This window comes from Microcaecilia unicolor, chromosome 14 (genome assembly GCF_901765095.1).
Source record: "Microcaecilia unicolor chromosome 14, aMicUni1.1, whole genome shotgun sequence".
NCBI classification, from domain to species: Eukaryota; Metazoa; Chordata; class Amphibia; order Gymnophiona; family Siphonopidae; genus Microcaecilia; species Microcaecilia unicolor.
Window position 1 is genome coordinate 46048635 of NC_044044.1, and position 24120 is coordinate 46072754.

General features: G+C 47.0%; 1 protein-coding gene across 1 annotated transcript in view; it reads right to left on the reverse strand.

Moving 5' to 3' along the window:
* Positions 1–5191: 5191 nt before the first annotated feature.
* The window catches only part of LOC115457764 (cellular retinoic acid-binding protein 2), a 29255-nt gene continuing 10326 nt past the window's right edge, over positions 5192–24120 (reverse strand). The window contains exons 2-4 of the mRNA XM_030187342.1: positions 15084–15262; positions 14259–14375; positions 5192–6970 (exon numbers count right to left, since the gene is read on the reverse strand). Of these exons, the coding sequence (XP_030043202.1) occupies positions 6920–6970; positions 14259–14375; positions 15084–15262 (347 nt within the window). The 3' untranslated portion in view covers positions 5192–6919. The remainder of the gene's footprint in view (positions 6971–14258; positions 14376–15083; positions 15263–24120) is intronic.

The following is a 24120-nucleotide window of genomic DNA, read 5'->3' on the forward strand; positions in this document are numbered from 1 at the left end:
AGAGGCTAGGATAGGGGAGGGCAGACCTATACGGGTTCTGTGCCAGAGCCGGTGATGGGAGGCGGGAAATACTGCTGGACAGACTTATACGGTCTGTGCCCTGAAAAAGACAGGTACAAATCAAGGTAAGGTATACACATATGAGTTTATCGTGGGCAGACTAGATGGACCGTGCAGGTCTTTTTCTGCCGTCATCTACTATGTTACTATGTAATAGAATTGCACTGTGCAGTCCAGCATAGTATGATATAATTGTTTGATTGTTTTTGTCTAGACCAACTTAGACTTACGTATTTACACTCAGTTTTGGTTAGAACTTTAATCAGCAAATTAACTGTTGCTAACACAACATGTTAAAATTTGTTCTGGATTATTGACACTTTTGAGTGCATTATGACATGTGGAGGGGCATTTTCGACACGATGTCTAAATCCGATTTTGGACGTGTTGCAGAAGACGTCCAAAAATCCAGTAGCAAACAAGGCCATTTTCAAACCAGAAAAACGTCCAACTTTTTGTTTCAAAAATGACCATTTGCTAGATGTTTTTGTGCTCAGTGGATCTTTTGCAAAGGCACGCTAAAAATATGCGTTCACAAAACGCTAGAGATGTCCATATATTCCTATGGGATGTATGAGGGGCCAGCATTCTTAGCAGACTAGATACACAGACATCAAGTGGTGTGCTGGAGCAGGCTCTCAAGAGCCGGTTGTTAAGTTTTTAAGAATTTTGGGAGCCGGTTGTTAAAGTAGGGCCCTCCATGGCTACTTTAACAACTGGCTCCCAAAATGTGGGCTTGAGCCCCCTGCTGAATTCTCTTTTACTTTGCTGGTGGGGATGCTGAGCCCTGCCAGCCAAGTAAATACTGCTGCTCCCCGCTCCTTGTTTCCAGCTCTGGGCAGCAGGCTGGGCCTTCTCCAGCATGTGAGAGAAGTTCCAGCATGCTGCTCAGAGCAAGACGTTGGGAGTGGTGGCAGTCCATTTATTGGCTGCCAGCAAAGGTATGCCTAGCGTGCCCACACGAAGGGAGGGAGGAGAGAGAAGCAGAAGCCTGCGCGGCCACATTGGTGATCTACAAGGGCTGACTTCTACATGGAATGTTGCTAGTGGAATAGCAACATTCCATGTAGAATCTATAGACATCAAACAAAATAAAACATGGAAAAGAAAATAAGATGATACCTTTTTTATTGGACATAACTTAATCCATTTCTTGATTAGCTTTCGAAGGTTGCCCTTCTTCCTCAGATCGGAAATAAGCAAATGTGCTAGCTGGCAGTGTATATAAGTGAAAACATTCAAGCATTACTATGACAGTCTGACAGGGTGGGAGGAGAGGGGTGGGTAGGAAGTATGTATGGGGACATCAAAGCATATCATTGATATTCTAACAGGATGGGTGTGGATAGGTGAGGGGAGGGTGATCAACAGAGACATACAGCTTTATGGTTTATAATGGGCTAGGAAGCTTTATGGTTTATAATGGGCTCTACTTAAGATGATACTGAAAACCATGGGATGAGATCAGAGTACCAAGGGAAGACGTATAGATGGAGAAGAGAAGAGGTCCCAGGACAGATCCCTGAGGTACACCAACTGACAGTGGGATAGAAGTAGAAGAGGATCCACTAGAGTATACGCTGGGAGAGATAAGAAGAAAACCAGGAAAGAACAGAGCCCTGAAATCCAAGTGAGGACAGCGTATCAAGGAGCAGGCTGTGATCAACAGTGTCAAAAGCAGCAGATGGATCCCGAACATTAGCGGTAAATGAGAGGAAGCCCATTCAGTTCATATGGGCTTCCTCTGATTTGCCGTCTGGGAATCGCTAGTGCAGCTTTGTAAAAGACGACCTTAGTGTCCTGTTTTTCATGTTTTGCAGCTTAAAAATTGCAAGTACCTAAAATGTGGTATGTGATTCTGGGGTTAATTATCCTTTATTAAAAGACGTAATTAGTCCATATCAGAGGATGAAATTTTGCAGGATTATGCAGTTGAAATCCCTGTATCCTGCGGTATAAATAAGTCACGTACCCCACTTTTGATACTTTTTCACTCAGCAGGTCACAATTTAATGATCAACATTTAAACAATGGCCGGTGTTTTGTTTTTTTTTTCAAACACCAGCCATGGTGTTAACTTGTCAGGCATCTTCAGCATCATTATCCAGACAGGGAGCGATGCTGAATATTGGCACAGCGTGGTGAGCGGTGATACTGAATCTGCTATCCATACATTGGCCTCATTTAGGACCTGCCTTTTTGTGCTATTCTCACTCTAGACGGTGCTGGGGCAATTTGCAATCAGTTGCATTTATCCATTCACAGAGAGCGCCTCCTAGGGAATTTATCTGGACAGCAGCTGTCGATTTCTAGTTAAATACTTTTTAAGGTTAGGGCCTTACATTTTGGGCCAGTTGCGTGACTCAATGGCAGTGCTATGTTCTACCACATTGCTTCTCCTTGGGACACACCCAGCCAGTCAGGCTTTCAGGATATCTGCAGATAGTTTACATGAACTGTCTCCTTGTATGTAAATCTCTCTCATGTATATTCATTTTGGATATCCTGAAAACCCAACTGGTTGGGGGTACCCTGAGGACTGGTTTGAGAACCATTGCTCTACCGTACGGAGGGATCAGGGTCTGATTCTCATATCAGATCTCCAGGCCCCAGGTTAACCAGAGCTTCAGACCCTGGGAGGGGGGAAAGGGGAGTCCTAATCCTCATTTAGGGGCAACACTCCAAAAAAATCCAAATACAGTGGATTTTATATCCAGGCTGCAAATAATCCTTCAATGTTTGATAAGTAATGTTGGTTGTAATTTAATAAACTATCATTCTTTCATCTTTTGTTCTACCCCCACCCCTACCCCCAACTCTGGTCATAGTAACGTAGTAGATGATGGCAGATAAAGAACTGTACAGTCCATCCGTTGCCGTTTTCATCCTCACCACCTTCCATGAGAGGCATTCTAGGTATCAACCACCCTCTCCATGAAAAAGTACTTCCTGACATTCCTGAGTCAGCCCCCCTGCAACCGCAGTTCATGTCCTCTAGTTCTACCACCTTCCCGTCTCTGGAAAAGGCTTGTTTGTAGATTAATACCTTTCAAACATCTGAATGTGTATATCATATCACCCCTGTCTCTCCTTTCCTCTCAGGCATACATGTTCAGGTCCTCAAGTCTCTCCTCATACGTCTTGTGACGCAAACCCCGTACCATTTTCATAGCATTTCTCTGAACCGCTTAAAGGCTTTTTACGTCCTTCGCAAGATACGGCCTCCAAAACAGAACACAGTACTCCAAGTGAGGCCTCACCAACGACTTGTACAGGGGCATCAACACCTCCTTTCTGCTGGTTTTACCCCTCTCTGTGCAGCCTAGCATCCTTCTGGCTATGGGCACTGCCTTCTTGCATTGTTTCATCACCTTGAGATCCTCAGACACAATCACCCCAAGGTCCTGCTGCTGAGCTGTTCTTATCAATTTCTCTCCTCCTATCTGGTACATCTCTCCTTTGGATTTCTGCACCCCAAGTGCATCACTCTGAACTTCTTTGCATTAATTTTAACTGCCAGATCTTTGACCATTCTTTTAATTTTTGGAGATCCCTTCTCATGGTTTCTACTCCTTCCAGGGTATCCATTCTATTGGCTATCTTCAAGTCATTTGCAAAAAGGCAAACCTTTCCTTCTAACCCTTCATCAATGTCTCACACAAATATATTAAACAGAAACAGCCCCAGTACCAACCCCTGAGGCACTCCACTACTTACCTTCCTTTCCTCAGAGCAAATTCCATTTACCACCACCCTCAACCAGTCAACCAGTTTCCAATCCAGTTCACCACTTTGGGTCAGCCCTCTCAACTTAGTCATGATCATGAGTGCCCCCAAAATTATATGCTTTGTACCTGGTTACCACAGTACTAAAAATCTATGGATGAGGAAAAGTAATTTTTAAAATACAGAGAAATGCCACAAAGATGATGAAAGAGTTTAAGACATTTATTGCGGGGTGGGGGATCCAGGTATTTCAACAGTGTATGTTCAACACAGCGTTTGATTCTAACAACCACAAAATACGGTGAGGTGGGGCTTTCTTTCATTTTCTCATAAAAATATTAAGAAATAAATACTTGCAAAAAAAGACAAACTTGAGATATAAGAAAGAGATAACAGGATGTATTCCACTAGTAAACAAACATGAAGAATACAATTTCACGTAAAAGATTCCAGATCAGACATAAACAGTTCCTATTTTCTCCTTTCATTGTTTCTGTTAGGTTTGTTTGTTTGTTTTTTTTAATTTTTTTTCTGCCTTCCTTATGTTCTGGAGATAGGGGGCGGTGGAGTGTGCAAGTTAAGAGGCAGGAAAAAGCTGAAACTTTTTGAATACCCAGAAACATGGTAGTAGACTTACTACTCTATGGAAGGGTTGATAAAATACACTGCAATAACCCCTAACTCTGGTGCCTTTCACTCAGTGTCTCATCCCTCCCAGCTCTGTGTATTATGACAGTCTAATTCACACTGCTCCCTCTCTTGACTACTCATGTCGGGGGGGGGGGGGGGGGGAAGGGGGGAGCTATAGTGGCTGCTACATAGTCACAATAATGCAAATGGGGGCTAGAGCTGAACATATGCTTGCCCCCAAAAACTCATACAACCTCACCTTATCTCATCAGGCTCAGCTCTTCTATGGTCACTATCAGGGGCGGACTGACAGTGATCTGGGTGTTTGGGCAATAAGGGTCATGAAGAAAGGCTAAAGCATCTAGAGCTCTTCAGCTTGGAGAAAATATGGCTGAGGGGAGATTTGATAAAGGTCTATAAAATAACGAGTGCAGTGGAATGGGTAGACGTGAATCGTTTGTTTGCTCTTTCCAAAAATACTAGGACTAGGGGGCATTCAATGAAGCTACAAAGTAGTACATTTAAAATGAATCGGACAAATTGTTTCTTCACTCAGCGTGTAAACAAACTCTGGAATTGGTTGCTAAAGAATGTGATAAAGGCGCTTAGCTTAGCGGAGTTTAAAAATGGGTTTGATGGCTTCCTAAAGGAAAAGTCCATAGGCCATTATTAAAATGGACTTGGGGAAAATCTAGGATAAGCAGCATAAAATGTATTGTACTGTTTTGGGATCTTGCCGGGTATTTGTGACCTGCATTGGCCACTGTTGGAAACAGGATGCTGGGCTTGATGGACTTTCGGTCTGTCCCAGTATGGAAATACTTATGTACTTATGGCCCCTGACCACCTGTCAAAAGTAATTAAATGAGATGGAAGCTAGGAGAGATTGGGTCCCCTACTGCTGTGGGCCCTCAACCACTGTCCTATTGTTCCAATGATCAGGCCGCCCCTGGTCACTATAGTCCACCCCCTTCTAACTGAAGACTGCTGTTCGTGTGTACCCTCAAGGTGGGGCTGCCCTGGCCTTCTACCAACTACTAGCCTAGAAGGGGCTTTCCATGTGATTCTAAACTAGGAATACCGACAAGCCTCACTTCTGCTGCTCAGGCACATCCAGGCCTGGTTTCTCCCCCACTGCATGCTGGGACTTGTAGTCCACATTAAAAATCAGTAACTACATTACCCAGACATGCAGTGGGTAGGACCAGAACTAGATCAGCACTGTCTGATGGTTCCTAAGCAACATTCCAGCTAAGGCATGGGTTATCAACCTAGTCCTCGGCACACACCAAGTCAGTCTGGTTTTCAAGACATCTATATGCATAAGATTAAGCTGCATACGATGAAGGCAGAGTGTGCAAATTTCTCTCTTACATGTTTATTGTGGATATCCTGAAAACCCGACTGGCTGGGTGTTTCCCAAGGCCTGGCCTGAGAATCCCTGCTCTAAGGCGTGCAGACGTCTGCCACCATTTTCCTACCATCAGAGGAATGACGCAGCGATATTACAGTTTCAATCATGAGGTGGGAGCAGGTCCCCTGAGCATCCCAAAGAACTTGCCTGCTGAATCACCATGACATTGCTGCACCACCACTGCCAAAAGCAGTGGCAACCCTACCATTAGGCCACCTAAGGCATGGGCCTCAGACGCCACTCTTCCCGGAGCGGCATCTCCCCCTTCCTTTCTCCACCCCCTTCCCCAAGGCGGCAGCAATTCCCTGCCGTCAGCACCGGCCTCTTCTATTTACCGTGGCCCGCCTCTCTGATGTAACTTCCTGTTTCATCAAAGATGAGCCGCAGTAAGGAAGAGGCCGGTACCCTAGTCGCTGCTGCCACCGCCTCTTGGAAAATGGGAAAAGAGGGTAAACTAGGGGAAGGGGGTGGAGAAAGGAAGGGGGAAATGCCAGACCGTGGCCTGGTGGGGGGGGGGGGGGGGGGGGGGGGAGTGGTTTGGCAGCAGCATCTCAGCCATGCCTCAGGTGGCATCTTGCCTTGGGCCACCACTGCATAGCTTAACGGGAACACTGCACACACGTCATTGAAGACTATGTTTCATAAATTGTTGTATTCATCATCTTCAAGGATGAACCATGCATTCATATTTCAAATTTCAATAATCTTTACAAAGAAAAATGGGTGCATATTAGGTTTTAAGATGAGACCCCCCCCCCCCCCCCAACAGTCGGAGCAGTTCAGTTCCTGAAATGGGTGGTTCTGGGTGAGGGAAAGCTGGATTTCTCTGAAGAGATACTTGAACGACTTCCATTGCGGGAAGACATCGGAGGATAAACACACTGGAATGATGGTTAGCCACCCCTGCAGCTCCCTGCGAGGCAAAAACCGCCAAGAAAGTCCGGCTTGGTTTCTGATGGAGGATGGCTGGTGGAAAAAGTGGTGAGGGAGAGGGCACTGGTCCTTTTTGCGTGCTGTAAACAGGGCACTCTCTGCAGGACTGGAAGGGTGTGCGGCCTTGCCACCGTGCTTCGTCACCTATTTGCCTTGCTAGTCCCGGATATAAATCCTTGTACACACCACATCGTCGGCACTCATGGTCTGCAAAGAGTCAAGAGAGGGGATGAACAAGAACAGCTACTGCTGGAGAACAAATTATCGTTACTCACAAAAGAAGTTCAGTCTTTAGCCATCTATCAACAGACACACACACACAGCTCGGAGCTAATGAAAGCCATTCATGAGCTATTCTAGACAGAAGAACTCCCTAAAGAGGAAAGAAGGGCTAGGAGATACATGATCCAAACATTCAAACATTTAGCAGGCTTCAATAACTCCCAGCAGGAAGCATTTTCCAGTTCACGAATGAGGGGTCTTCAGATGACGGTGAAGGGAGGGAAGCTCAATGGGACAGGCACAAGGGGCCGTGGTGGCAGAGGGAAGGAGAACAATGTAGAGGGAGTAAGATCTGTGAAGACAGTAACGGGCACAAATGGTCTCTTTCTGCCCACATCTTCCGTTTTAGAGGTTCGTGACTTTGTCTTTTGAAGGGTTTCTAGAGGTTTCCATCATTTCTGCATTAATTCCTCCGTCTTCATACTGTAGATTCTAGATATTAGTAGGGGACCTAACTTGCATTCAAACATAAACTGACTGGCTGGCTAAAAAAATACTTGAAGGGGAAAGGGACTGCCTTTCTGTGGGTTTTGCAATTACGTTCAAAGCGGTTTACATAGTATATACAGGTACTGATTTGTACCTGGGGCAATGGAGGGTTTGGTGACTTGCCCAGAGTCACAAGGAGCTGCAGTGGGAATCAAACCCAGTTCCCCAGGATCAAAGTCCACTGCACTAACCACTAGGCTACTCCTCCACTCCAAAACTGATTCCACTTTGACAGACATTTGGAAAAAAAAAAAGCCTCGAGGCTGCTAAGAGCAGACCAAAAATGCAAATCCATGCTGAGAATGAGTTCATCCATCCAAATCAGGATTCAAGCTGAGATGCAGGCGGCTCACCTTGTACCCAGTGAACTCCAGTGATACTGATAGGTCAAGCAATTAAAAAAAAAACCAAATCAGATATTATTTTTGTATCTCCTTCCAAGTGGATGACTCAGTGAAACTGAAACGAGTGCAGAGAACTGTCAGTACCTCTCTATGTTGTCTGGGTAGTGAACTGCTAATTTTACTTAGAGGGGGAGGGCTGGCTGGGAGTGGGATTGGGGGTATCCTTCTCTTGACGTTGTAGCTGGTGCTGTTGACCTTCATATACTGTGAGTGAGATGGTACAAAATATATAGACTTACAGATGGATCACCTAAGTTGGGAGGGCAAGCAGAGGCCTAGTCTGAGTCTGATAATCGTGCATAGGTTCTGGTGTAAATGTCTGCACAAACTTGCATATTTACTCGTTCCAAAAGTACAAAGACTAGGGGACACTCAAAGAAGTTACACGGAAATACTTTTAAAACAAATAGGAGGAAATATTTGTTCACTCAACGAATAGTTAAGCTCTGGCACTCTTTGCCGGAGGATGTGGTAACAGCGGTTAATGTATCTAAGTTTTAAAAAGGTTTGGACAAATTCCTGGAAGAAAAGTCCATAGTCTGCTATTGAGGGAGACATGGGAAGCAACTGCTTTCCCTGGGATTTGTAGTATGGAATGTTGCTACTCTGAGATTCTGCATAGAATCTTGTCACTTTTTAGGATTCCAGAATCTTGCTATTCTTTGGGGTTCTGCGTGGAATGTTGCTACTCTTTTGAGATTCTGCATGGAATCTTGTCACTCTTTAGGATTCCAGAATCTTGCTATTCTTTGGGGTTCTACATGAAATATTGCTACTCTTTGAGATTCTGCATGGAATCTTGCCACTCTTTAGGAATTCAGAATCTTGCTATTCTTTGGGGTTCTACATGGAATGTTGCTACTCTGAGATTCTACATGGAATCCCGTCGCTCTTTAGGATTCCAGGATCTTGCTATTCTTTGGGGTTCTATATGGAGTGTTGCCACGATTTGGACTTCTGCCAGGTACTTGTGACCTGGCTTGGCCACTGTTTGGAAAACAGGATACTGGACTAGATGGACCACTGGTCTGACCCAATATGGCTACTCTCATGTTCTTATGATATAAAACTAATGATAACATTTTGGAAAAAAAAGTAAGTCTTTAAACTTTTACGAAAGTTGTTCTAAGAGAAATGGGTAACGAACATAGTTTGATAGGGAAAGGATAATTCCAAAGACTTCTTATATCTGACCCCCAATAAGGATGGAAAATAAAGGAGTCGAGACATGCCTGCTCTTGAAAACAAGGTGACGAAGGAAAAGAAAAGTGAAGATACATACCTGTAGCAGGTATTCTCCAAGGACAGCAGGCTGATTGTTCTCACAATTGGGTCGTCGTCCGCAACGGCCCAGGAGACCGGCAAATCTCTAGTAAAAAAACAAAAACTTCTCGAACGCACCGGCAGGCAGAGTGAACTGCGCACGCGCGAACGGCTTCCCGCCCGCGGCACGAGCATGCCCTCTCAGTTTAATAAAAAGCAAAACAGAGAATAGAACAACTCCAAAGGGGAGGAGGGGAGGGTTTGTGAGAACAATCAGCCTGCTGTCCTTGGAGAATACCTGCTACAGGTATGTATCTTCACTTTCTCCGAGGACAAGCAGGCTGCTTGTTCTCACGATTGGGGTATCCCTAGCCCCCAGGCTCACTCAAAATAATGACACTGGTCAATTGGGCCTCACAACGGCGAGGACATAACATAGATTGACCTAAAAAGAAACACAACTAAGTGAGAGTGCAGCCTGGAACAGAACATAAATGGGCCTAGGAGGGTGGAGTTGGATTCTAAACCCCAAACGGATTCTGCAGCACCGACTGCCTAAACCGACTGTCACGTCGGGTATCCTGCTGAAGGCAGTAGTGAGATGTGAATGTGTGGACTGAAGACCACGTTGCAGCCTTGCAAATCTCTTCAATGGAGGCTGACTAAGTGAGCCACCGACACAGCCATGGCTTTAACATTATGAGCCGTGACATGGCCCTCCAGAGTCAGCCCAGCTTGGGCATAAGTGAAGGAAATGCAATCTGCTAGCCAATTAGAGATTGTGCATTTTCCGATGGCGACTCCCCTCCTGTTAGGGTCAAAATAAACAAACAACTGGGCGGACTGTCTATAGGGCTTTGTCCGCTCCACGTAAAAGCCAATGCTCTCTTACAGTCCAAGGTGTGCAACTTGTCCTCACCAGGGCGGGTGTGTGCACAGGGAAAAAAAATGTTGGCAAGACAATTGACTGGTTCAGATGGAACTCCGACACCACCTTTGGCAAGAACTTAGGGCGTGTGCAGAGGACTACTCTGTTATGATGAAACGATATAAGGTGCATTCACTACCAGGGCTTGGAGCTCTCTGACTCTATGAGCTGAAGTAACAGCCACCAAGAAAATGATCTTCCAAGTCAAGTACTTCAGATGGCAGGAATTCAGTGGCTCAAAAGGAGCTTTCATCAGCTGGGTGAGAACGACGTTGAGATCCCATGACACTGGTAGAGGTTTGACAGGGGGCTTTGACAAAAGCAAACCTCTCATGAAGCAAACAACTAAAGCCAGTCCCTTGCTTTTGCTGGGGAGCCGCAGGGGCCTTAGTTGCACGCCGTTGATGGGAACGAGAGTGCTGGGACTGAGCCTGGATAGGCTGCCGAGAAGCAGGAGTGTACTGACGCCTATTGTAGGAATAGGGAGCACTCCTCTTTCTTCTAAAAAACCTCCTAGATGAGGAGACGGTAGCAGAAGATGCCCGGCGGGAGAGAGAATCCATAGCATCATGGTGCTTCTTGATCTGATCGACCATGTCCTCTACTTTTTCTCCAAAAAGATTATTCCCCCAGCAAGGAACATCCGCCATTTGCTGCTGGGTCTTAAGATCCAGGTCAGAGACACGCAGCCATGAGAGTCTGCGCATCACTATACCTTGAGCAGCTACTCGGGATGCCACATTAAAAGTGTCATAAGTACCCCTGGCCAAGAATTTGCAACTCACCTTCTGCTGCCTGACCACCTGGTGAAAAGGTTCGGCAAGCTTCGGAGGAAGTGCTTCAACCAAACTGGACAGTTGCCTCACCGAGTTGCGCAAGTGGATGCTCGTGTAGAGCTGGTATGTTTGGATCTTGGCTGCGAGCATAGCGGCCTGATACGTCTTTCTCCCAAAAGAATCCAAGACCCTAGACTCTCTGCCTGGAGGTGCCGAGGCATAGTCTCTAGTACTCTTGGCTCTTCTGAGAGCAGAGTCCACCACCATGGAATCGTGAGGTAGTTGGGCCTTCACCATTACTGGTTCTCCATGGACTCTGTATTGGGACTCAGCTTTTTTGGGGACCACTGGATTAGAAAGGGGGACGACCAGTTTCATATAAGAACTTCCCTGAGCGTGTTATGCAAGGGGGCCGTTGCAACCTCTGTGGGCGGAGAAGGATAGTCCAAGACCTCGAGCATCTCGGCCCTGGGCTCATCCACAACTTCCATAGGGAAGGGAATATCCTTAGACATTTTCCGAACAAAGGAGGAAAAAGAAAGACTCTCAGGTGGCGACATCCTTCTTTCAATAGGTAGAGTAGGATCAGAGGGGACCCCATAGGACTCTTCTTCAGAAAAGTATCTAGGATCTTCCTCTTCCTCCCACGAGCTCTGATCATCGGTATCGGACAAAAGCTCTCTAAGAGCAGCCCAAACCCAAGCCTGTCTCGACGTCGAGGAATGACAGCCTCAAGGGGGATGTCGAGAAATCGACTCCTGCCTGGACTGCGGCGAAGCTTCCTCTGCCGACGTCGAGGGAGAATCGACCCAGGTGGCGGCCGATGCTGCAAGCGGCACCGAGGATGGAGACCTCACCACAGGTGAAGGCCCAGATGCCACTTCCACAGTTGATGCAGAAGGCGCAAGCACCCCTGGCACCGAAGCAGTCTGGTGCAGCAATCCCTCCAGAAGCTCTGGAAGAAGGGCCCTGATGCGCTCGTCGAGAGCTCCATCGGAAAAAGCTGCGGGGCTGGTGCAGGAGCCAGTGGCAGAATCTGAGGGGGCTCGAGAGCCGGTACCAAACTGCCAGAAGACCGACGCATCGGCACCTCCTGGATAGAGGATGAGTGGTCCTCTCGGCGCTGACGCTTCTCGGGTGCCAAATCCCTCAGCTCCCTGGAGCTCTCGGTACTGCACATGGAAGGAGAATGATGACGGTGCTTCTTAGCCTTCACTCGACGCCCGTCATCGAGACCTCGGTACTGAAAAGGAGGACGTGGAATCCTCACGCCTCCACGGGGCCGGGTCCGATGAAGGTCAGTCCCGGGGGGGCCTGCATAGCAGTAGGCCTCGAGACAGGTGGAGACCCATTCGATGCCTCGCTGCTCCCAGCACGATGTGGTCATTATCTGCCATTATCTGCACTCTCGACATCGATGCTTCCTTCGACGACGACGACCTTGGTACCGATGTCGATGCCGACGTCGAAGGACCGGACCGATCAGCAAAAAGTCTTTCACTTGAGCCTCCCGAGACATTTGGGTCCGTTTTTTTTCATTAAAGAGCACAGCTTGCAAGCAGCTGGCAAATGTTCGGGCCCAAGGCACTGGAGACACCACGCGTGGGGGTCGGTACCCGAGATGGTCCGGTTGCAGCGAGTACAACACTTGAAGGCGCTGGGAGTCCTCAATGACATGGACGGAAAAATTGCGGCTGCGAAATTAAAGATCGTGCTGAATAAAAAGGCACAAAAAAGGAAAAGAAGACCTGGCCGAGCAGCCTAAAAAGCGTCCGGCCGTGACGAAAAAGGAAGGAAACTTAAAGAAGTGACGAAAACTAAGAAATAAGGTGAAAAAACTCTTTTTTTAAAAATTTGTAATAATCTACTAAAAAAGAAGAAAAAAAGAAAAAAGGGGGAGCAGTAAACGCTAAATAAAAGTCTGCTGAACCGAAAAAATTGAGCACAGTCAAAAAATACGTGTCACTCAAGATCATGGACAAAATGAAACTGAGAGGGCACGCTCGCGCCGCAGGCGGGAAGCCGTTTGCACGTGCACAGTTCACTCTGCCCACGCACCGGTGCGTTTGAGAAGTTTTTGTTTTTTACTAGGGATTTGCTGGTCTCCTGGGCCGTCGCGGATGACGACCCAATCGTGAGAACAAGCAGCCTGCTTGTCCTCGGAGAAACAATTTTACCAAATATTCTGGACTAGATCCATCGAACATTTTGTCAATCAAACATGCCAGTTTAAAAGAAACCCAAGCAGATACTGGCCCCTCCCCCCAAATTTTGGGTTCTGGCCCCAAAGGTCTGCTAGTTTGGCTGGTAGGGGTCCCCAATCCCTGAAGCTTTCCTGCGACAATATTCGGTGCCAAGCTGCCTATCCTGCTTTCTCCCTCCCCCACGCACATGCTCGGTTTTAGTGAAATTGAGCACGCACAAGCTTCGTGCATGCTCAATTTCACTAAACCCAAGCATGCGTGTCATGGCGGGCAAGCAGGACCCCCACCAGCCCAGGTATGTGGGGTTGCAACTGGGATTGAGAATGGTGGTAAGGCGGGACAAAATATGCTCCCCCGCTTTGGGCTCAGGCCTCCCCCCCCCCCCCCCCCCCAAAAAAAAAAATTTGAGGTCTGGCTACGCCTCTGGTTGTTGCATGCCGTTAAAACCCGAAAATTAGCAGAAAGAAACACAAACACTCACGTTTTCCATTTACTTATAATAGGATGCAGTCTTTTGAAAAAGAACGCACTATTTGGAAAAGGACGTAATCTTTCTGATGGAGCACAAACTCTTTGCCCGATAGTGCACCACTGTGCATGAGTGAACCATTGCACACGTGCAAACACTGTGCATGTACATGATACCAGGAAAGGAGTGTGCCCTGTTTCTGAAAGAACGCGTCCTTTTTCCAAAGAGTGCGCACTCAATGACTTTGCTCCCAAGAAGAAAAACATGGCCAGTGAAAAGGGTCGAAATTAACACTCCAGAAAATTACAAAGGAAACAACGTGAAAAAACATTTTCTGGCTGCCCGTTGCTACTTCACATACAAAAACAAAAGCAAAGGTCTACATAAAACAGATTAACTAAAGGTCTGAAAATGTCAGAGTAGGTGTGTGGCTGATGCTGGAACTGTTGAAAAAGAACAACAAAACAAATAACGTTTCAGACAAAGCAGACTTTAAGAGAAACCAACCCAGCAAGCAGTGCCCAAATCAATCACCTGCCCACATAAGAGCCAACTCTGTGGGTGCTGAGCACCCCCCAGTGTTGGGCAAGCTCCTTAATTGATTTGCATTGTGTTTGGTACCCCCAGTCCTTTTGAAATGTTGGCGCCTACGTCTGCCTGCCGGCTTCCCCCTTCCTTACCAGGATCAACTCGCCATCATTGGTCATCTCCCTGCTCCAAGAGGTCTTGGGCCCTTCGCCTTTCAACAGTCGCTGCTCGCATACCATCTTGTTCTCGCTTTCCCATCTGGCTAAACTCTACAATCAAAAAGAAATCCCCCCACCCACCCCCAAAAGAAAAGAAGTCAAAGACAATCCAAATAACTGAGGCACATTTACATAACAAACAACCCATGCAGTACCTTGCCCATCCATCATTTCTGAAGACAGATGGCTCCCTGTGGACTCCTTTGCTGGAGAATGCTAAGCTGGCGAAACCACTTCCATAATGTGAAAGAGCCAATGGGGTGTCAGGAGGGGGGGGGGGGGGGGGGCGGGAGTTAAGAGACCTTTATAGAAAAGGTTAGAGAGAGGTTGACTGTATTAGGCACAGCAGAAACATCAAAGATACAACCAGGAAGAGGAAAGCCGAAGCATGGAAATGTAGATGATGGAAGGGAGGATGGGGGAAGGGAGAGTGAGGAAGGGGGTATAAAGTGCCCTCCTTCCCCTACATGGACCCAACTGCTCTTCATACCAATGATTAGACTTGTTACTGTCTTTTTGCATAGATACAGGCTAGGGGGAAAAGAACGGCTTAAGAGTCAAACACCCTAAATGTAACTGTCTGGTTTCATTAAGTTGGGGAAGACGCAGCCAGCTGAAAACTGTGCAAAGGAAATGGATCTGTCAGTGCTGTCCGTTTATAAAATCAGACCCTGTTGTATTTAGCTGGTATTTGTAAAGTGTGGATAATTGGGGGTTTTAAGGGGAGGGGGGGGGGGAATGAGACCGTTGTGCTCCTACCTTGCAGGGTCTTCCATCTACTGTCTGCTCCTCAAACTCCTCGCCAATTTTAAAGTTGATCTCAGTGGTTCGGACCGTCGTAGAAGTCTTGATGTAGAAGCTTTCCCCTTCTTGTTTAATCTCCACGGCCGGCTTGGAGGCTGCAGCCACGGCAATCTTTCTCAGCATCACATTCACTCCTTAAGAACATGAACCCATTGCATTACTCGCTGAACCTCTTACACGTTCACTGAGTTAAAGTACGTTCACACCTGATGTGTTGCCCAGAATGCGCAAACCCAAAGTGAGGCTCCCTGGTACTGTTGTAGCAGTAGCGTAGCCAGAGTTGAATTTTTAGATGGGCCTGGAGGTGGACTGGGTGGGCACAGGCCTCGCATTTCCTCTCCACCCGCTACCACCCCCCCACCCGCCCGTCCACTGCCACCGCCGCATTTCCTCTCCACCCGCTACCCTCCCCCCCCCCCGACAGCCCCCTGCACATGGTCAGTTCTGGTCATTTTTACTGACCTGAAGCGCCGTTCTCCCTCCAGCACCGGCGATTCCCATAGCCAGCCTTCTGCCAGCGCGCGTCGTCGGAGCCTCTTCTCAGGCGCGTCCCGCCTACTCTGCAACTTCCTGTTTTCCGCAAAGGTGGGACGCAGGAAGTTGAAGAGTAGGCGGGACGTGCCTGAGAAGAGGCCCCGACGACACGCGCTGGCAGAAGGCTGGCTATGGGAATCGCTGGAGCTGGAAGGAGAACGGCACTTCAGGGCAGTAAAAGTGAGCAGACCACGCGGACGGGGACAGCGGGCAGAAGAGGCTGGGCGGGCCTGGAGCAAAAGTGGCTGGGCCTGGGCCCTGTCCAGGCCCACCCGTGGCTACGCCTGTGTTGTAGTGGGAAGTACATTTGTCACCACTAGGGGGCCTCTTTTCTTTAAAAAGAACAAAGGGAAGAAACCCCAGGGACCATTTCTAAAATGGGAGGAAAGTATGTTTGTCACCACTAGGGGACCCCTTCAGGAAGAATAGGGAGAAGGAACCCCAGTGACTATACATCAGAATCCTTTTGGTGCTGTCAGTGCAGGTACAGTGTACACCTTTGATGATCAGCCCCAACAGAGATCCTTGTCTCTTGGTTTTAGAGCTACCAGGTTCCAGGCAGGAGATTTTAGTCCAGTCCTGGATTTCTGACAACCTTATCCTAGGTAGAATCAGGGACGACTACAAATCCACTACTGCTTTTGGGAGAGGTTTAAAAACTAGGAGTGGCCAAAACGTTTCCCTGCTGGAACTTGATAACTTGGGCAGCTCTAAAATTTCTCGATGTTGACTCGGGTGTAGAACGTGATCCCAATACAACAGATACATTTATAATAGCCAGATCCCAAATTCTCCGCTAACAATGTCAATGTAACGCCTCTAGCACACCTGTTGGTCATTTGGATGTCTTTCTATTGATATAAGCAGAAACCTAGATTTGTGTGCAGTGAGGCAGGGACAGGGGAATAAAGCGGAAAGAGGACATGTGTATGTGTGTGGTGTGTGTATACGTGCATGTATGTAACACAGTAGATCAGTGCCGTAGCGAGGGCTAATGGCACCCGGGGCGGGTCGCCGCTGCGCACCCCCTCCCCGGGTGCAGCACGGCGCGACCCCCCCCCCCTGCGGTGCACCCCCCCTCCGGAGTGAAACCCCCCCCCCCCAGACCGCATTCTTACCTGCGGGAGGGCCGATCCGCCCCGAGTGCACGTCACTCAGAGCTGCGTCGGCCCCGCTGGTTCCCTGCTCTCTCTGCCCCGGAACAGGAAGTAACCTGTTCCGAAGCAGAGGGAGCAGGGAACCAGCGGGGCCGGCACCCCCCGAGCACGTGCACCCGGGGCGGACCGCACCTCCTGCCCCCCCCCTTCCTACGACACTGTAGTAGATGACAGCAGATAAAGACCTGTACAGTCCATCCAGTCTGCCCAACAAGATAAACTCATAGCATAAGGTGATACTATATATGTGTACTTGACCTTGATTTGTCATTTTCAGGGCACAGACCATAGAAGTCTGCCCAGCACTGGCTTTGCTTCCCAATTACTGGTGTTGCCATCTAATCACTGCTAACCTTGTTTGGATCCGCTAAGCTTGTTTGGATTCTTTCGTGTTTACCCTCTCATTTTTGAATTCTGTTACTGTTTTCATCTTCACCACCGTTCGCAGGAGGGCATTCCAGGTATCTACCGCCCCTCTCTGTGAAAAAGTACTTCCTGACAACCTCAGTTCATGTCCTCTAGTTCTACCACCTTCCTGTCTCTGGAAAAGGTTTGTTTGTAGATTAATACTCTCACCTTGACTACTGCAACCTACTCCTCACCGGCCTCCCACTTAACCATCTATCCCCCCTTCAATCCGTTCAGAACTCTGCTGCACGTCTTATCTTCCGCCTGGACCGATATACTCATATCACCCCTCTCCTCAAATCACTTCACTGGCTTCCGATCAAATACCACATACAATTCAAGCTTCTCCTTCTTACCTACAAATGCACTCAGTCTGCAGCCCCTCATTACCTCTCTACCCTTATCTCCCCTTACGGTCCTGCCCGAAACCTCCGTTCACAGGACAAATCCCTCCTCTCTGTACCCTTCTCCAACACTGCCAACTCCAGGCTCCGCCCATTCTGCCTCGCCTCACCCTATGCTTGGAACAACCTTCCTGAGCCCTTATGCCAAGCCCCCTCCCTGCCCATCTTTCTTTGCTTAAAACCCACCTCTTCAATGCTGCATTCGGCACCTAACTCTTACCGTTCAGTGAATCCAGACTGCCCCAATTTGACTGCCCCTATCGGACTGTCCGTTCACTTGTCTCTTAGATTGTAAGCTCCTTGAGCAGGGACCGTCCTTCTAGGTTAAATTGTACAGCGCTGCGTAACCCTAGTAGCGCTTTAGAAATGTTAAATAGTATAGTAGTAATACCTTTCAAATATTTGAATGTCTGTATTATATCACCCCTGTCTCTCCTTTCCTCCAGGGTATACATCTTCAGGTCCTCAAGTTTCTCCTCATATGTTTTGTGACGCAAATCCCGTACCATTTTTGTCGCTTTTCTCTGAACACCTTCAAGTCTTTTTACATCCTTAGCAAGATACGGCCTCCAAAACTGAACACAATACTCCGAAGTAAGGCCTCACCATCAACACCTCCTTTCTTCTGCTCCTTTCTATGCAGCGTAGCATCCTTTTGGCCACGGCCACTGCCTTGTTGCATTGTTTCATCACCTTGAGAGCCTCAGACACAATCGCCTCAAGGTTCCCTCTCCTGAGCTGTGCTTATCAATCTCTCTCTTCCTATCTGGTACATCTCCTGTGGATTTCTGCATCCCAAGTTCATCACTCTGCACTTCTTGGCATTAAATTTTAACTTATACGACAAAAGCTCAGTATTTTATCCCTCTAATCTAAATAAATTAAGTAAAATGGAAACGTGCTTAGGTCTGATACATTCTTACCATTACATCCCCAGGGGAACATTTGGTAGAATCAAAGGAACCAACATCTCACATTTAGACATTCCTGCTTCATAATAATGTTGCACGTACAAGTCTACCCTCTGCTAACTAGGATGCAATGAACAAGTGCATTCATTTTTGTTTAGTACAATGCAATGCCTAAACTTTTGTGCTAAACTTTCAACAGTGGCGTACCAAGGGGAGGGGGGCGGTGGGGGCGGTCCGCCCCGGGTGCACGCCGCTGGGAGGGGTGCTGCGCGCCTGTCAGCTCTTCGTTTTCATGCTCCCTCTGCCCCGGAACAGGTTACTTCCTGTTCCGGGGCAGAGGGAGCATGGAAACGAAGAGCCGACAGGCGCGCGGCACCCCCCCCCCTCCCTCCCCAGCAGCGTGCACCCCGGGGGGGGGGGGGTTCTTTCGCTGAGGGGTCCCGCTGCACCCGGGGGGTTATTTCGCCGGGGAGGGGATCGCGCTTTTTCAGGGGGGGCGCTGCACCCTGGCGGCGGGGTGCATCGGCGATCCGCCCCGGGTGTCAGCGCCCCCAGGAACGCCACTGCTTTCATACAAACCTAACTAGTTATGCATTACATTCATTATTGTGCACATTTGGTTTTCCTATATATCAAAAGATAATGTACGCATAAACTGCTACCTCCTACAGTATGATAAACTGGGAATATCACCCATGCTAAATTGCCAGTACTACTACTATTTAGCATTTCTATAGCGCAACAAAGCGTACGCAGCGCTGCACAAACACAGAAGAAAGACAGTCCCTGCTCAAAGAGCTTACAATCTAATCAGGACAGACAGGACAAATAAGGGAAAAGGACAAAGAGTAGCAAGATTCCGTGCAGAATCTCAAAGAGTAGCAAGATTCCGGAGTCCCACTGTAGCAACATTCTGTGCAGAATCCCAAAGAGCAGCAAGATTCCGGAATCTCAAAGACTACTACTACTACTTATTACTACTACTACTATTTAGCATTTCTATAGCGCTACAAGGCCTACGCAGCGCTGCACAAACATAGAAGAAAGACAGTCCCTGCTCAAAGAGCTTACAATCTAATCAGGACAGACAGGACAAATAAGGGAAAAGGACAAAGAGTAGCAAGATTCCGTGCAGAATCTCAAAGAGTAGCAAGATTCCGGAGTCCCACTGTAGCAACATTCTGTGCAGAATCCCAAAGAGCAGCAAGATTCCGGAAACTCAAAGACTACTACTACTACTACTTATTACTACTACTACTACTGCTATTTAGCATTTCTATAGCGCTACAAGGCGTACGCAGCGCTGCACAAACATAGAAGAAAGACAGTCCCTGCTCAAAGAGCTTACAATCTAATCAGCACAGACAGGACAAATAAGAGAAAAGGACAAAGAGTAGCAAGATTCCGTGCAAAATCTCAAAGAGTAGCAAGATTCCGGAGTCCCACTGTAGCAACATTCTGTGCAGAATCCCAAAGAGCAGCAAGATTCCGGAATCTCAAAGACTACTACTACTACTTATTACTACTACTATTTAGCATTTCTATAGCGCTACAAGGCGTACGAAGCGCTGCACAAACATAGAAGAAAGACAGTCCCTGCTCAAAGAGCTTACAATCTAATCAGGACAGACAGGACAAATAAGGGAAAAGGACAAAGAGTAGCAAGATTCCGTGCAGAATCTCAAAGAGCAGCAAGATTTCGGAATCTCAAAGACTACTACTACTACTTATTACTACTACTACTATTTAGCATTTCTATAGCGCTACAAGGCGTACGCAGCGCTGCACAAACATAGAAGAAAGACAGTCCCTGCTCAAAGAGCTTACAATCTAATCAGCACAGACAGGACAAATAAGAGAAAAGGACAAAGAGTAGCAAGATTCCGTGCAGAATCTCAAAGAGTAGCAAGATTCCGGAGTCCCACTGTAGCAACATTCTGTGCAGAATCCCAAAGAGCAGCAAGATTCCGGAATCTCAAAGACTACTACTACTACTACTTATTACTACTACTATTTAGCATTTCTATAGCGCTACAAGGCGTACGCAGCGCTGCACAAACATAGAAGAAAGACAGTCCCTGCTCAAAGAGCTTACAATCTAATCAGGACAGACAGGACAAATAAGGGAAAAGGACAAAGAGTAGCAAGATTCCGTGCAGAATCTCAAAGAGTAGCAAGATTCCGGAATCCCACTGTAGCAACATTCTGTGCAGAATCCCAAAGAGCAGCAAGATTCCGGAATCTCAAAGACTACTACTACTACTACTATTTAGCATTTCTATAGCGCTACAAGGCGTACGCAGTGCTGCACAAACATAGAAGAAAGACAGTCCCTGCTCAAAGAGCTTACAATCTAATCAGCACAGACAGGACAAATAAGAGAAAAGGACAAAGAGTAGCAAGATTCCGTGCAGAATCTCAAAGAGTAGCAAGATTCCGGAGTCCCACTGTAGCAACATTCTGTGCAGAATCCCAAAGAGCAGCAAGATTCCGGAATCTCAAAGACTACTACTACTACTACTTATTACTACTACTATTTAGCATTTCTATAGCGCTACAAGGCGTACAAAGCGCTGCACAAACATAGAAGAAAGACAGTCCCTGCTCAAAGAGCTTACAATCTAATCAGGACAGACAGGACAAATAAGGGAAAAGGACAAAGAGTAGCAAGATTCCGTGCAGAATCCCAAAGAGCAGCAAGATTCCGGAATCTCAAAGACTACTACTACTACTACTTATTACTACTACTATTTAGCATTTCTATAGCGCTACAAGGCGTACAAAGCGCTGCACAAACATAGAAGAAAGACAGTCCCTGCTCAAAGAGCTTACAATCTAATCAGGACAGACAGGACAAATAAGGGAAAAGGACAAAGAGTAGCAAGATTCCGTGCAGAATCTCAAAGAGCAGCAAGATTCCGGAATCTCAAAGACTACTACTACTACTTATTACTACTACTACTATTTAGCATTTCTGTAGCGCTACAAGGCGTACGCAGCGCTGCACAAACATAGAAGAAAGACAGTCCCTGCTCAAAGAGCTTACAATCTAATCAGCACAGACAGGACAAATAAGAGAAAAGGACAAAGAGTACCAAGATTCCGTGCAGAATCTCAAAGAGCAGCAAGATTCCGGAATCTCAAAGACTACTACTACTACTACTTATTACTACTACTACTATTTAGCATTTATATAGCGCTACAAAGCGTACGCAGCGCTGCACAAACATAGAAGAAAGACAGTCCCTGCTCAAAGAGCTTACAATCTAATAGACAAAAAATAAAGCAAGCAAATCAATTAATGTGTAGAGGAAGGAGGAGAGGAGGGTAGGTGGAGGCGAGTGGTTACAAGTCAAAAGCAATGTTAAAGAGGTGGGCTTTCAATCTAGATTTAAAGATGCTTAAGGATGGGGCAAGACGTAGGGGCTCAGGAAGTCTATTCCAGGCGTAGGGTGCAGCGAGACAGAAGGCGCGAAGTCTGGAGTTGGCAGTAGTGGAGAAGGGAACAGATAAGAAGGATTTATCCATGGATCGGAGAGCACGGGAAGGGGAGTAGGGAAGGACTAGTGTGGAGAGATACTGGGGAGTACCTAAATAAAAAATAGTCTACTGATGACATATACATTGATTAAACATCAAACAGAGTGCAGTGCCTAAATATTGTGCTAATCTTAATGGAGGGATAAACCTTACATGTTGTACGTTACAATCATAACTTTCTGTTATCTCATAAAATCTCCCTGCTGTTACAATCCTGATGTTTTTATAGATTCCATCTTCCCCTGTGGATGTTTCTACCCTGTGATTCAGTGAAAAAAGACCCGCGTTGGGTCCAATGCTGCCAATGCCTTCATTCATACACCATAACGTGTCCCCTTGACTCTGGCCGAGTTTTGCTCTGCTTTTTCAAAAGGGAACCTATGTATAAATATATATTAAAATTAATCACCTCATCAAACTCTATATAAACTTAACTTAAATCGCATATATGTTTTCTCATATAAATTTTCAAATGACTTACAAACTCAAAACGTCTACGTGTATTGGTCAACATCCCAAAGGGAATCCCAAAGCTCCACCCACACCAAGCGCACTGCGTGCCCATGCCTTCCCGCGTTTGCTCCTTGTGTGCCCGTTTACAATCACTCAATGTCTCGATTCAACCCTTGGGGTTGGAGAGTGTCCCGGGAATAAATAAATCGTTGTTCCTTACGAATCAAGATGTCACTGAGCGGACCTCCCCTATCCAAATGGACTTGTAACAAAACTGTATTTTGCAAATCTGATGTTTCACGATTGCTTTCCCTCCAGTGTGCCACTAGAGGCCCTTCCAGTTTTGCTATATTTATATTGCTAACACGTTTGTCCAATATAAACCAACCCACATGGACACCACGCACATAAGTAATGCCATACTGGGAAAAGACCAAGGGTCCATCGAGCCCAGCATCCTGTCCACGACAGCGGCCAATCCAGGCCAAGGGCACCTGACGAGCTTCCCAAACGTACAAACATTCTATACAATCAAGCCATTGTGACATCACTAATGAGGTTGGCTCTTATTGGTGGAATGAGCCACTATGACATCACAATAGGTTAAATCACTGCTCTATGTAATAAAAGTGAGCCAAGTAGAGGACATAAGTACATAAGTAATGCCACACTGGGAAAAGACCAAGGGTCCATCGAGCCCAGCATCCTGTCCACGACAGCGGCCAATCCAGGCCAAGGGCACCTGGCGAGCTTCCCAAACGTACAAACATTCTATACATGTTATTCCTGGAATTGTGGATTTTTCCCAAGTCCATGGAATTGCAATCTGTCCTGGACTTTAAGTAAAAGTATCGGGAGCTGTGAGGCATTGGAACCCTATTACCTTTCTTCACGTACTGACAATAGAGGCATTTAACGCACTTGTAATGTCCTGTTTGCAAAATACAGTTTTGTTACAAGTCCATTTGGATAGGGGAGGTCCGCTCAGTGACATCTTGATTCGTAAGGAACAACGATTTATTTCTTCCTGTTTTGCGCATGTGATGAAGGTGAAGGGTGCAAAAGTAGGTGTGGCGAGGGACTTGGAGTCGAGGTAGGTGTCGGGTTTTTCTTCATCACAAAGTTGGCAACTCTTCTCCTTGGCATGGTAAACCTCACTCTTTGGGATGGTTCACCCTTGGCATCTCTGCATTTGCATCGCTTGCTTTTCTTGTATGTAATACATATTCATTTCGGACATCTTGAAACCAGACTGGCTGGGTCACGAAGGGCTGGCGGAGCCGGGCCTGACCTTTTCCACTACGGATGAATCCTGAACTGGCTCATCCTGTTCCTTGGCACATTTCATCTTTTGATCAAAGCTTCCCAACCCTCTCCTAGCCTGTCAGGGTTTTAGGATTACTACAATGGGGCCTTGAGGCAGGAGTTCTAATCGTGGTTTGGTGGCCCCAGAGTGCGGCCACCAGCTCCTACCGGTGGCCACTCTGACAGTTTTTCCCAGAAAGCTCAGTTATAACATTTAGTGTCGTTATGTTTATAAGGTGAAAGGAATTTGGTTGAGGTGATTAGGAGATGGGGAAAGACA